The sequence below is a fragment of the Stegostoma tigrinum genome, chromosome 18 (genome assembly GCF_030684315.1).
Source record: "Stegostoma tigrinum isolate sSteTig4 chromosome 18, sSteTig4.hap1, whole genome shotgun sequence".
NCBI classification, from domain to species: domain Eukaryota; kingdom Metazoa; phylum Chordata; class Chondrichthyes; order Orectolobiformes; family Stegostomatidae; genus Stegostoma; species Stegostoma tigrinum.
Window position 1 is genome coordinate 45,006,656 of NC_081371.1, and position 13,234 is coordinate 45,019,889.

General features: G+C 38.7%; 1 protein-coding gene across 3 annotated transcripts in view; it reads left to right on the forward strand.

The window, feature by feature from the left end:
* The window catches only part of ptprb (protein tyrosine phosphatase receptor type b), a 114,610-nt gene that overhangs the window by 49,136 nt on the left and 52,240 nt on the right, over nt 1-13,234 (forward strand). For all 3 annotated transcript variants that reach the window (XM_059652487.1, XM_048548990.2, XM_048548991.2), the window contains 3 exons: nt 2,998-3,267; nt 6,675-6,935; nt 8,042-8,308. In XM_059652487.1, the coding sequence (XP_059508470.1) occupies nt 2,998-3,267; nt 6,675-6,935; nt 8,042-8,308 (798 nt within the window). The remainder of the gene's footprint in view (nt 1-2,997; nt 3,268-6,674; nt 6,936-8,041; nt 8,309-13,234) is intronic.

Below are 13,234 nucleotides of genomic sequence, written 5' to 3' on the forward strand. Positions count from 1 at the left end.
ACAGATCGGACTGATTATGACTTGGTGTCACTCAAACATACTGAGATTGACTCATTGTTGAATTAAATAACACCATGCCATATTTCAAGATAATCCAGGACAATAACAAATGCTGCAGCAGGAATATTTCAAAACTAAAGAAGAATGGAAGGCTGGATGCAAGCTGTTAAATGTCAATTCATCCTGGACCATTTATTTTGAAATGTATGCATTGGTCATTTAAATCTCAGTAATGAGCTGTAAAATTATTTCTTAATACATTCTTCATTGTATGTCACAGTGATTAATTTTTCAGTCTCTTAAAATCTCGGAGCATATAATCTGTCAGTGCTACATCAGGCCCAGTGTCCAATACAAGTGGCTCATTAAACTTTGAAATCAGTGAATTAAAATGGTTTCTAGGCATTACTTGAATCCCAGGGTTATTTGAGAATAAAAATAATTATGTAAATTTAAACGTCAATTAGTCTCCTTGATATAATCATACATAAATTTTAAATAAAACGACAAGATCCTACAGATCTTGTACGATATTTAGAAGAGGTGGAAATTTCAAGTAATGTACTTCATTACAGACCAGATTAGATTATCTTCCACCTTGTAATCACATGCAAGAATCCATTATTCCCTCTTAAATTATTATGTTTACTGAATAATGACATGAGTAATGAAGTAAAAATGGCTTTTTTAGTGACGTTGATGACCTTAAGATGTCTCAAAATGCTTTACAACAAATGAAAAGCTTTGAAGTGTAATAACTTCAGGGAAATGCAACAGCACATTTGAAGACAGCAGGGTTGAATGAACAGCAATGAAATAAATTATTAGATGATCTGTATTAGCAGTATTGGTTGAGACATAAATATAAACCAGTCCACCAGGTGATCTGCTTGCCCTTCTTTCAAACATGCCTTAAGATTCTTTATGATCATCTGAGTTTACAGCAGGACCTTGGTTTAACATTATATCTAAAAGACAGCTTCTCCAAAATGTTGGCTGTTCCTCGGTATTATACTGCAGTGTTAGTTTCGAGTAAAGCTTGAACTTTAAACTCTCTGAGATATAGACTTAAACACTAATGTCTTACACCTTCATACTCACTATAACTAAAACTCTATGTTTTTGACATGGTTTGAGTATCATAATTTTCTATTAAATTGAGTGCATATGAAATACTGCTATTTCATCCAGGATTTTAATTACTAACTAACTTAAATTTAGGAAGGTATGAAATGGTTGACAGCTGCAGCAACTGGGTACAAAAAATTACTTTGAAGTTATAATCATAATACACCTGTAATATTAATCTAATGGGTATTTTGAGTGAAGTGAATTTTGGATTTGTAACCCAGAGAAGCAAATTAATATTCTGGGGAGATTGGTTCAAATCCCAGATAGTGAACTTTAAATTAAATAAAATCTGGAATTAAAAGCTAGTCTAATGGCAATCATGTAACAATTTTCATAAAGACTCCTCTGGTTCAGTAACGACTTTGGGAAAGGAAAGCCATTGTCCTTACCTGGTCTGGCCTATAAGTGACTCCAGACTCACAGCAATGCAACAATGAGCCATTCAATTGAAGGGCAAATAGGAATGACCAACAAATGCTAGTCTTACCAATGATGCCCACATCCCAATATGCAGGGATTTGAAGGCTAGGTGAGTTGGCATTGGGAAATGCAGGGTTACAGGATAGGATAGACAGGTAGATTTGGGTGAGATGCTCTTTGGAGAGTCAGGTGGACTTGATGGGCCGAATGACCTCCTTCCGCACTGTAGTGATACTATGATTCTATAATTAAAAATGATTTCTTGTTCCTTTTACACATTGTCTGGTCTACTGTCTAGCTGAAACATTTCTTTTTCAGTATTTCCAATCTGTTTATTTGTGATAAATAACAATTTATCTGGCAATTATGAAAGACATATTTAAATGTCAGCTTCAGTTATAGAGTCGTTCAGCCATAGTGTCATACAGCATAGAAACAGGCCGTTCAGTCCAACCAGTCCACACCGATCATGTTGCCAAGCTAGATTAGTCCCACCTGCTTGTGCTTGGCCCTTAGCTGTGCAAATCTTTTTCATGAACCTATCCAAATGTCTTCTAAACGTTGTAACTGTAACTGCATGCCCTAGCTTCTCTGGGAGTTCATTCCACAAACAAATCACTCTAATTATAAAAAAGTTGTCCTTCACGTCCTTTTCAAATATTTCTCTTTTCTCCTTAAAAGTACACCCCCTGGTTTTGAACACTGTTCCATTCTCAAAAACAGCCTGCTAATCCTTTTTCTGAACCCTTTCCAGTTTAATAATATCCTTCCATAACAGGGCAACCAGAATTGCTCACAGTACTCCAGAAAAGGCCTGATCAATGTCCTGTACAACTGCAACACGACATTTGTACTCCCATACTTTTGATTTACATTCCCATCAATAGACTTGAGCTCAGCACTTCATGTTGGCATTTCTGGGCAATCGAGAGGAAGTGCTGCATATCCCCTTTTACTGAAAAGTATCATTCACTGCTCAAGATCCTGGGACTCCCTTCCTAGTACCACATGAACAGCAATGCTTCAGCAACCACAGCTAACTACGACCTTCTCAGAAGCATTTAGGAATAGACAACATCCTTGCCAGCAACACCCACATGTCGTAAAAGACTATCTGAAAAACAATAAAAGTGTAGACAGGTCCCAAGGTTTCCTAGCCACATTTCTTTCTCAGGGTACGTCAACAAACTACAGATTGATATCATTCACATGTCAATTATGGGATCTTATTGTGCATAGGTTGGCCATCTGCCATATTTACCTACGTGATAGCAATGACTAAACTTCAATGCTTTGAGACATCTTGAGGAAACGATAAGGCAGCATGTAAAATGTAATTCTGAATTCATTGTTGTTGGAAAAACTAAGGATATGCATTCTGCCTAATTGCTGATTGTTAAATAAAAATTAAGCCTTGGTACATAAATTGTTTAATGTTTATTCTAGTTCCCCAACGTGTCTCAAACTTGACAATGGCAAGCAATGGTTCCACCAGCTCTCTGAGAATGAGCTGGCTGCCCCCTACTGGAGATTGGGAGAGTTACCAGATACAACTGTTCAACCATTCCTCTGTTGTGCTGAATGTGTCCGCTGCGAAACACGTCAGAGAATATGAAATCAAGAATTTCGGATTCATCCCTGGACGACAATATAAAGCTGCAGTCATTGTAAGGAGTGGAAATTTGAAAAACGAGGCATACTGCAATGGGAGAACAGGTAGGAAACAAAGACAAACAAATCGTTTTACCAAATTGTTTATCAGATTGAATTACTTCAAGTGCAGAACAAAGTAACAGGTTATTTTGATCACCTAGTCCATGCTTATATTTATGCTCCAGAAAAACTTGCTCCCACATTATTTCATCTCATTGTATCTGCAGGTTCTTCTACTTGATCTTTCCTCATTTGTTTATGCACCTTCCCATTAAACACACCTATGCTAATGGCGTGAACATATGGGAGTGCATTCTGTATTGTTACTCACTGTGGTTAAAAAAAACCTTCAACCCCCTACTACATTAATTTGTGAGTATGTTAAATGTATGACCTATAGTTTTAGACTCCCGACAAGAGGAAACAACTCTATGTCTATCCTGTCTAACACTTCAGTTATCATTTCTCAAGTCATTCCTCAGTTTTTTGTAGAGAAAATAATACAAGATGCCCAAGTTTTCCTGATAGCTGCATTCTCTCGGTTCAGGTCTCAGGCTTGTGAAGTTTCTTTGCAACTTTTCCAACGCTTTTACATGTTTTTTACAAAATGAAGATTGGAGCTGTGCACATTATTCTAACTGTTGTCTAGCCAAGGATTGATATTGTTAAACAAAACATCTGTTTTTCAATCCTATCTTTCTGAAATGAATACCAATGTTAGGGTAGCTTTATAATTGATCAGTTTATAGTCATTTCTGTACTGGTATGCCATAATCAGTTTGCTCCTCCACAGTATTCTTAGCAGCATGTGCAGTCGTAATTTGTCCTACAAAAATGCAACATTTCACAGTTACTTGAAATCAATTTTGCCAGTTACTATTCTACCAGTTTGTTAATGTTTTTTACACATTTTCATGCATCCTGCCTTCATATTAGCTTATCTTCCTAAGTAGTACTGTGGCTCAGTGGTCAGCACTGCTTTCTTGCTACACCACTGACCAGGGTTCAATTCCAGCATCAGGTGACTACCTGTGTGGAGTTTTCACATTCTCCCTGTGTCTGCTTGGATTTCTTGCCACTGCCCAAAGATGTGCAGTTTTGGTGGGTTGGCCATGCTAAATTGCCCACAGTATCCAGGGAATGTGTAGGCTAGGTGGATTAGCCATGGGAAACACAGGGTTACTGGGATAGGGTAAAGGGGTTAGTCTGGGTTGGATGTTCTTTGGAGTGGTGGTTTTTGGGTTGAATGGCCTGTTTCCACATTGTAGGGTAACAATGTTACCAATGTTTAGAGCAAGATGAACACAGCAGGCCGAGCAGAAGGGCTGATGTTTCGGGTCTAGTCCCTTTTTCAGAAAAATGGGTCTAGGTCCAAGACGTCAGCTTTCCTGCTCCTCTGATGCTGCTTGGCCTGCTGTGTTCATCCAGCTCTACACCTTGTTATCTCAGGTTCTCCAGCATCTGCAGTTCCTACTATCTCTCTCCTCATTGTAGGGGTTCTATTTCACTGGTTTTCTCTAATTTTTAAATTGTACTTCTGATTCCTGAGTTCAAATTACTGATGTAAATGGTGAAAAACAATGATCCCATCACGAATTCCTCTGAACCATCACTCCGTGCCATTTACTGGTTTTAGTAGCTGCCTTTAATCCCTAATATTCCTTTTCTGTTCTATAGCCAGGTTACGAACAATTCTGCTATGTCTATCCTGATTCTGTATGTCCTGATATTAGTTATGAGTCTACTGTGTGATACTCAATTGAAGGTCATTTGAAAATCATAACCTATGATTTACAAGATTTCTTTTGCCAACACTTTCTCCTAATTCTTCAAAGTGTACAATAAGGTTGGCCAAACCTACCGTTTCCTTATGGAATCTGTGCTGATTCCTTCTTATTTCATTTTTTGGAAGCCAATATTCCATATCTTTGGGCAATATTCCTTTATCACACTTACCACGACACTATTCTGACTGGACTAAAGATCCCTAGACTTGTTTTATCTCACCTTTTATATACAGGAACAACATTAGCCAGCCTCCAATCCTCTGGTACTATTTTGTTTGCCAATGCACATATTATATAAATGCAAATTTGTAAGACTGCCCTAAACAACTCTTCCTTAACATTATAAATATGCACACATGAATCCAATCCTTCACATAGGCCTTCTAGGTTTGATTAGTTTTTCAATTGCCTTTCCTATTTCTATCTTAAATGTCTTTTAATTACTCAAATGTCATGCCCATTTAGTTACCCTGGTAAATGCTGAGGCAAGATAACTTCACAATTTGTACCATTTCCAATCAATGCTTGTCAGTTTATCTTGTGCATCCTTGAGTGTCTGTATCCTTGTGTGGATTTCTTTGGGTGCAGGGGGAGAATTTATTCAAGGTGATGAGGATCTGATTCCCTAGCTGGAGAGCTGGTGAGGGCCCAGTGCCAATTTTTGTTTTGAAATTAAATGCCAATCAAGCACCTAAGTGGACAGCAGTGCATTTTCCACAGGATCAAGCACTGTACATAGAAGTCCTGCCCATGAAAAGCTGCTTAATGATCAAGGTCTATTTGTGTGGACTAAAGATTATTTCCTTGAAGTTGGCTTGCAGTGTTTGCTGCTTAGTAGTAAAATTACAAAACCTGAATTTTTAATAATGCCAGGACCAGATATTTATGCTCTCTTTCCACTACACCACTTTCTCCACCAGGCCATTCTCCCCTCCAAGTGCATTGCTTTTAAAAATTCAGAATTAAATGTAGCTTGTTTACTAACACTTTGCTATGGGGGAGAAATGGTCACAAAATCCAGAAACAGAAGAAAACTTAAAAGTCACTTCTGAGCCTTTTGAGAAATAACATTTTGTGAGGGGAAAATTGTTAGTGATGGAACACTTTGTTGCATTTTACTCAATATTCTTAGATTGAGAACAGCAGATTAGATATTGGGCAAAGTTCAATTCATGTTATCGCAAAAACAAGGTTTCACACTGACTTAGAAAAGCATGACAACCCTGCTAAGCAAATCAGACGTTTCCTAAACATGCCAACCTGCAATAAATGGTAGGTGGTGTCGTGCTGCATTCTGGTGTGGACTAAGAACTAAATGAATTAAAACTGAATTCATGGAAGACAATTGGGACCATCACACAAAAAGAAATTTATTTCCATCACAGCCCCCGCAAAGAAAGAAGCTGAAACTTAACAACATCTTTAAAGCAAAGACAAAGAGCTGTAGAATTTAAGCATGTTTCACGCAGTCAAATTGCACTGAATCAAAAGAATGGCATATTTGTGAGTTTGAATATGTTAACTATTGTACTCAAAACTGAAGAGGCACTTCAGAGACTCGAATTTTTAATTTCTCTATTGTACAACGCTCGGCTACGTCAAGTTCAGCATAGTCAAGTTTACTTAAGTTGCAGGGAAAATGTGATCCATAATCATTTCACTTATCTCACTTTTACTGTACAGCGCCAGAGGCAGTCCTTAACCTACGGATAAAACATACTGATCAATCCACACTCAGTGTCTTATGGACAACCCCAGTGACTGAGCTGGACCGGTATCTTATATCATTGAAGGACACAAAAAGTACAGAAGTGAATAAAAGTCTTTCAAAAGATGCCAAAGAGTGCACTTTCTCTGGCTTAGTACCTGGACGGAAATTCACAGTTACTGTAACCACCATCAGTGGTGACTTAAGCAAATCTGCTTCAGTAGAAGGAAGGACAGGTAAGTGCATTATTGTCTCCTGGCAATTATGTGAATGGTGTTAGTTTTGAAAATGTAACAGTAATACAAAAGTTCATTGACATCTCATGAATTTCACAGATTTGTTATGTTTTGCTGTTACATTTTGAAGAAGGGCAGAGAAATATTTCCCAATGTCCTGGCCAATATCTGTCCCTGGTACAACATTGCTAGAACAGGCTACCTGCTTATTATCATATTGCACAGAGGAAGGTTCCACAAACAGCATTAAAATGGTGATTCCCCTTTGGAAGTTTTCATTGATTGTGAAGGCACTGCATAAATATTCTATTTTTTATTGACAAATGGTCCATTTTCTCCCACGTAACTTGAAGCATGAGGCTCTTCTGGAAGCATGCTCCTCTCTTGTAAACTAATAATGCAATATTAGCCCAGATAGCTATGTGCCTGAAGAATGGAATGTTTACACAAACCAGTTGGTTGGTTACTTCACTGCTAAAGTATTCACATCCAGTTTCTTCTGTTACAAAAGATGAAGACTGTATTGCTATATCAGATAAAACATTCTGTTGGAGGCAAACTCACGCCATTAGCTGATATGATTGTGACAACTGTACAAAAGGCAGGATGGAACAGGGCATAAGTTGTTACACCTTTTGTCTTCCCCATGACCTCCAAATCCCATTCCTTCACCATTCTCACCTGCCCAAATCCATACTGTTATTAACCTCACTCTTTCCTCATATGATTCTTCATTCTGGAGGATGGTTATAGTGCCAGCAGTGCCCACTACTCAGTCTTGGTATTGCTAAAGCTGTCAACTTGTTAGATTACATGGTCATCATTGGGCTGGCTTTTGATTCAAGACTATTATTGAACTTGGATTTCATTACCTGCCGCAGTGGCATTTGAACCCTATCTCCACTGGGGCTCTAGATTATTAGGCTAATCACATTTCCATTACACCAGCTCCTTCCCTTCATTAAATCGATAAAGTATCTATGATTCCAAAATAATCTATTTCAATTTTACAATGACTTCAGAGGAACCTTCACAATCTACAAAGGACAAAAATAAGCTCGGACAATCTTGCATTCAAATTATTTTGTAACACCATTTTTCTTCAGTGCCGGCTCAGGTGTCAAACCACCACGTGACAAACCAAGGGACAAGCAACAGCTTACACACCAGCTGGACTAGAGCCATTGGGGACATTGACAATTACCAAATCCACCTCATACATGAAAACATTGTAATAAAGAATGAAAGTGTTTCAAGTGAAACCGATCAATATCTGTTTCATTCCCTGAAACCTGGAGGGTCATACTCTGTGGTCGTCACCACTATTAGTGGAGGAATCTCCTCAAGACAATCAATAGCTGAAGAAAGAACAGGTAAGAAAAGGACACAGAATGCAGGAGTGACATTAATTGCTTGCTGCACCTATGACTTAATTATTAAATAAACTTCCCATTGTGAAGCTGAGCCCACGTCCCAGGAAAATGTGCAAGTCTAATCAAATCACAAGGAGGCCATTTGACCCGTCATGTCCACGTCAGCTCTTCAATTAATAACCAAGTAAACCCACTTCGCTGATTTTTTCCGAAAGTCCTGTACACTATTTGTTTTCAAGTTATTTGTCTTCAGTTTCGCTCTGAATGTTATTGCCTGCATTGCCCTTTCAGGCAGTGCTTTCTGAACATAGGAACAAGAAGCAGGTGTAAGCTATGCATCTCTTGAAACCTACTTTGCCTCTTGGTTCTAGGTTATAGCTATATATATATAGCTTATCTGATTGTAACCTCAAATACCCTGGCAATATTTTATTTCTTTGTTTACAAAGAACATATCTACTTCTGACTTGAAAATATTCAAAGGGTGTGCTCCTGCTACCTTTTAAGGAAGAGTTCCAAAGACTCAAAACACTGTGAGAAAGAATTTTGTCTCAACTGTTTTAAATGGGTGCCCCTTAGTGTTAAATGATGAGCCCATAAGAAATTATGGAATCCTTACAGTGTGGAAGCAGACCATTTAGCCCAAGACAACACCAGCCCTCCAAAGAATATCTCTCCCATACACACTCCCTACCCTATCCTCATAACCCTGCATTTCCCATGGTTAATCCACCTAACCTACACATCCCTGGGCTCTACAGGGCAGTTTAGCATTGCGAATCCATCTAACTTGTACATCTTTGGACTGTTGGAGGAAACCCACAGAGACACGGGGAGAATGTGCAAACTCCACACAGACAGTCACCCAAGGATGGAATCGAACCCAGGTCTCTGGTACTATGGGGTGGCAGTGCTAACCATGGTGCCACCCCAGGAAAGAGGAAACACCCTCTCCACGTCTATCCTGTGAAGACCTTGCAGGATCTTACATGTTTCAGTTGTCACCTCTTCCTCTTCTAAGCTCCAACAGATACAAACCTGGCCCACCTGACCTTTTCTCATAAGACAACCCACCCATTCTGGGTATTAGTCTGGTAAACTTCCTTTGAACCACTTCTAGGGCATCTACACCCTTCCTTTGAATCTCTCACCATTTAAATAATATGTGTGACCCTAACTGGGTAGAAAATGGTACTGATCTGCTTCAAGTGAAACCTCTGGTCCTTTGAGCATTGGCCATGTATAATTCCACTAGAAATGTGACCTGTTTACAGATTATAAGTGGTGACAAGTTTGTGGTAAGTTATGATTCCTGAGCTAGAAAAATTAATTCCCTGAAAGGTGATTAAATAAATGCTAGGAGGTCTCCAGGCCCATGGGAGGCTGGCCCACTGGGACAAGATACCAGAAAATTTGCTCATACACTAACCATTCACGAAATAATTGCAAAATTTGAAGTTATGCAGTTCTGATAGGTGAGGTTCCCTGGCAGTATTGCAAGCCCATTAAATCACTTTTGTAGTTTTCTTTGGTTTTTAGTGTGTTTTTATTTGAACAGATTGCTATAATAGTCCTGCTACAATTCACCACCAGGGGGCAAATAGTAACACTCGTAAATATTTACCGAATCTCAGAATTATATGGAAGCGAGGGAGACTATTTGGTATACTATGACAGTTCCTTTGGGACAGCTATCCAATTAATCCCAACCCTGCTTTTTCTCAATTGTATTACAAAATCTATCCCCTACAGTTTTTACCTCTTGTGTGATGAGATGGTATGTTCTATGCCTGTCACACCAGCAACAATAGGCTATGAAGTGCAACCTGAAAAATTACTCCAGCAGGGTTGAAAATAAATAATTATCAGCATTTGAATAATTTCAATATGATGAATATTAAAAATGAATAAATACACATTTCATTGTAAGGATCCCTGTAGATTTCCATTTCTTACCACACTCAGTGTTAAGATCCTAGATGATGTTACTACCGGTCAAGCCAGACCCCACAATGAAATTTGGCCTGATAGATCATATGTTTAGTTCAGGAAACATGATAGTTAGTCATTGAAACATAGTCACACAAGGCCACAAAGTTTCCTTAACAACAGAGCAGAAGTTTGTTACATAAAAGATAAGAACAAAAAAAAAGCAAACCAAGCTAGAGATAGTAAGAACTGTCGATGCTGGAGTCAGAGATAACGCAGTGCGAAGCTGGAGGAACACGGTAGGCCAGGCAGCATCAGAAGAACAAGAAAGTTGATGTTTCAGGTTGAGTCAGGACCCGAAACATCAACTTTTCTGCTCCTTTGATGCTGCCTGGCCCGCTGTGCTCCTCCACCTCCACACTGTGTCATCTATAGCAAGCTTAGCTATGTAGATTTAGAGCATAGTTCAAAAAAAACACACAGCAAAATAAAGCCTCATCTATTCCCCAACACTATCACTTTGCAATGATTCAAATAGAGAAATTACCCCTCTATGTCAAAACTTTCAGTTTGATTTAACTGATTCTTCCTACTTTGTTCCTGTCAACTGTGAAGTCTTCTTACACAAGTATTTTCAGATTTGCTTTTAATCACCTGCAAATTTCTAACTAACACCCTGGTCTAGAAGTTGTATAATTTAAACTTTCCCACTAAGGTAACAATTCCCTTAATTGCTCTGGAAAATCCCCTTTCTAGGACAGCAACTATACATCCTTCTGATCCCTGGACCATAGTAAGACCTTAGGACCATAAGATACAGGAGCAGTTTTAGGCCATTTGGTCCATTAAGTCTGCTCTGCCATTTGACCATGACTGATATGTTTCTGAACCCCAAGCTTCTGCCTTCTCCCTGTAACCTTTTATTCCCCTTACCAATCAATAACCTATCAATCTCCATCATAAATACACTCAATGTCTTGGCTTTTACAGACTTCTGAGGTAATGAATTCCACAGATTAACAACGCTCTGGCTGAAATAATTCCTCATCATCTCAGTTTTAAAGAATCATTCCTTCACTCTGAGGTTGTGCCGTTAGGTCCTAGTATCTCCTGTTAGTGGAAATATCTTCTCCACATCCACTCTGTCCAGTCTTGTCAGTGTTCTGTAAGTTTCAATGAGGCCTCCCTCATCATTCTAAACTCTACCATACACACATCCAGAGTCCTCAACTGCTCCTCCTACAACAAGCTCTTCATACCCAGGATCATTCTTGTAAACCTTCCCTGGACCTCCTCCAATGGCATCATACCTTTCCTTGGATATGGGGCCCATAAATGTACACAATATTCCAAAAATGGTCTGACCACTGCCTTATACAGCCTCAGAAGTACATATTCGCTCTTGCATTCTCACCCTCTTAAAATGAATGCCAGTATTTCATTTGCCTTCCTAACTGCCAACTGAACCTGCATGTTAACCTTAAAAGTATCCTGACCTAGGACTCCCAAGTCCTTTTGTGCTACAGATTTCTGAAGTCTTTCCCCATTTCTATTCTTCCTGCTAAAGTCCATAATGTCACATTTTCCAACATCATATTCCATCTGCCACTTTTTTGTCCACTCTCCTCTCCTCTCCAAGTTCTTGTGTAGTCTTCCCACTTCCTCAATACTACCTGTCCTTCACCTACCTTTGTGTCATCTGCAAATGCACCAATTCCCTCAGTTCCTTCGTCCAGATCATTATTGTATAATGAAGCTGTAGTCCCAACACTGACCCCTGCAGAAATCTATTTGCTGTCAATTTGAACCCTTACCCCTGGAGTGTTAATTTTGTTTTAGTCATTCATTTGATAAGGATATCACTGACAAACCAGCATTTATTGACCATCCCTAATTTCCCAGATGACAGTTAAGAGTTAATCACATTGCTGTGGGTCTGGAAACATATGTAGGCCAGACCAGATAAGGATGATAGTTTCCTTCCCTAAAGGACATTAGTGAGTCAGATGCATTTTTCCCTGATAATCAACAATGGTCATCATTTGACTCTTAATTCCAGATATTTATTGAATTCAATATTCCAAAATCTTCCATGGCGGGATTCAAACATGGGTCCCTAGAACATTACCTGGGTCTCTGCATTAACAGTCCAGTGATAATACCACTAGACCATTGCCTCCCTCATCGATTATTTGTCAAGTCTCTTGTACTGCGCAAAAAATTTGATAGTCTCAGGTTTCTAAACTAAAATCTATCCTGAACCACAAATAAGCTAATGGCCCTCCATGTTTACATCAACTGTTGTCAATCACCATAGCAGAAACAATCTTCCATTAACACTCCAGGAGTCCCTGTTCTCAAACACATACTGGAAAACTAGATCATTGCTTTGGAGGACTACGTGACCTAGTTTCTTTTAATCCTTTAATAAAGTAACCAATTACAAATGCCACTATTCTAAAAGCTAAATGCTAAATATGATTTTAATATCTATAAATCAGGCACCATTCATCACATGCATGTTCCTTAGTTCATTCTCTGTTTAAATAAACTAAATGAAAGGCACAGTTTCAGAAACCATATTTTTCACAAACAGCAGACAGGCATTTTGTACTTGACTCACTCAAGTTCATCTATACCATGGACAATTGACCATGCAGCACCAGCCTCCCAGTGTAACTCTCTCCTTGGCTCACCTGTTCCATCTTAAGCTGCTGAGCTGATAGACTAGCAAAGCGTGAAACATAATAAAATTGTTTGTTATTATGTTCTATTTAAACTGGCCAGCTTATCGCTCCACTTTAATGATTAATGTTCCTAATTCATTTTCATTGGATCAAGTATGGAGAGCATGGAATTTCAAAGTGTGGTTTTCCTGGTTCTAAAAAAAGTAACATTGAATCAGTACATTTCAATGATGGCTTAGTTTAGTCAATTCCCCTTTGCTGTGTCTTAAGACATGCATAAATTCCAGAACGAAATCAGAAAAAAAAGCAT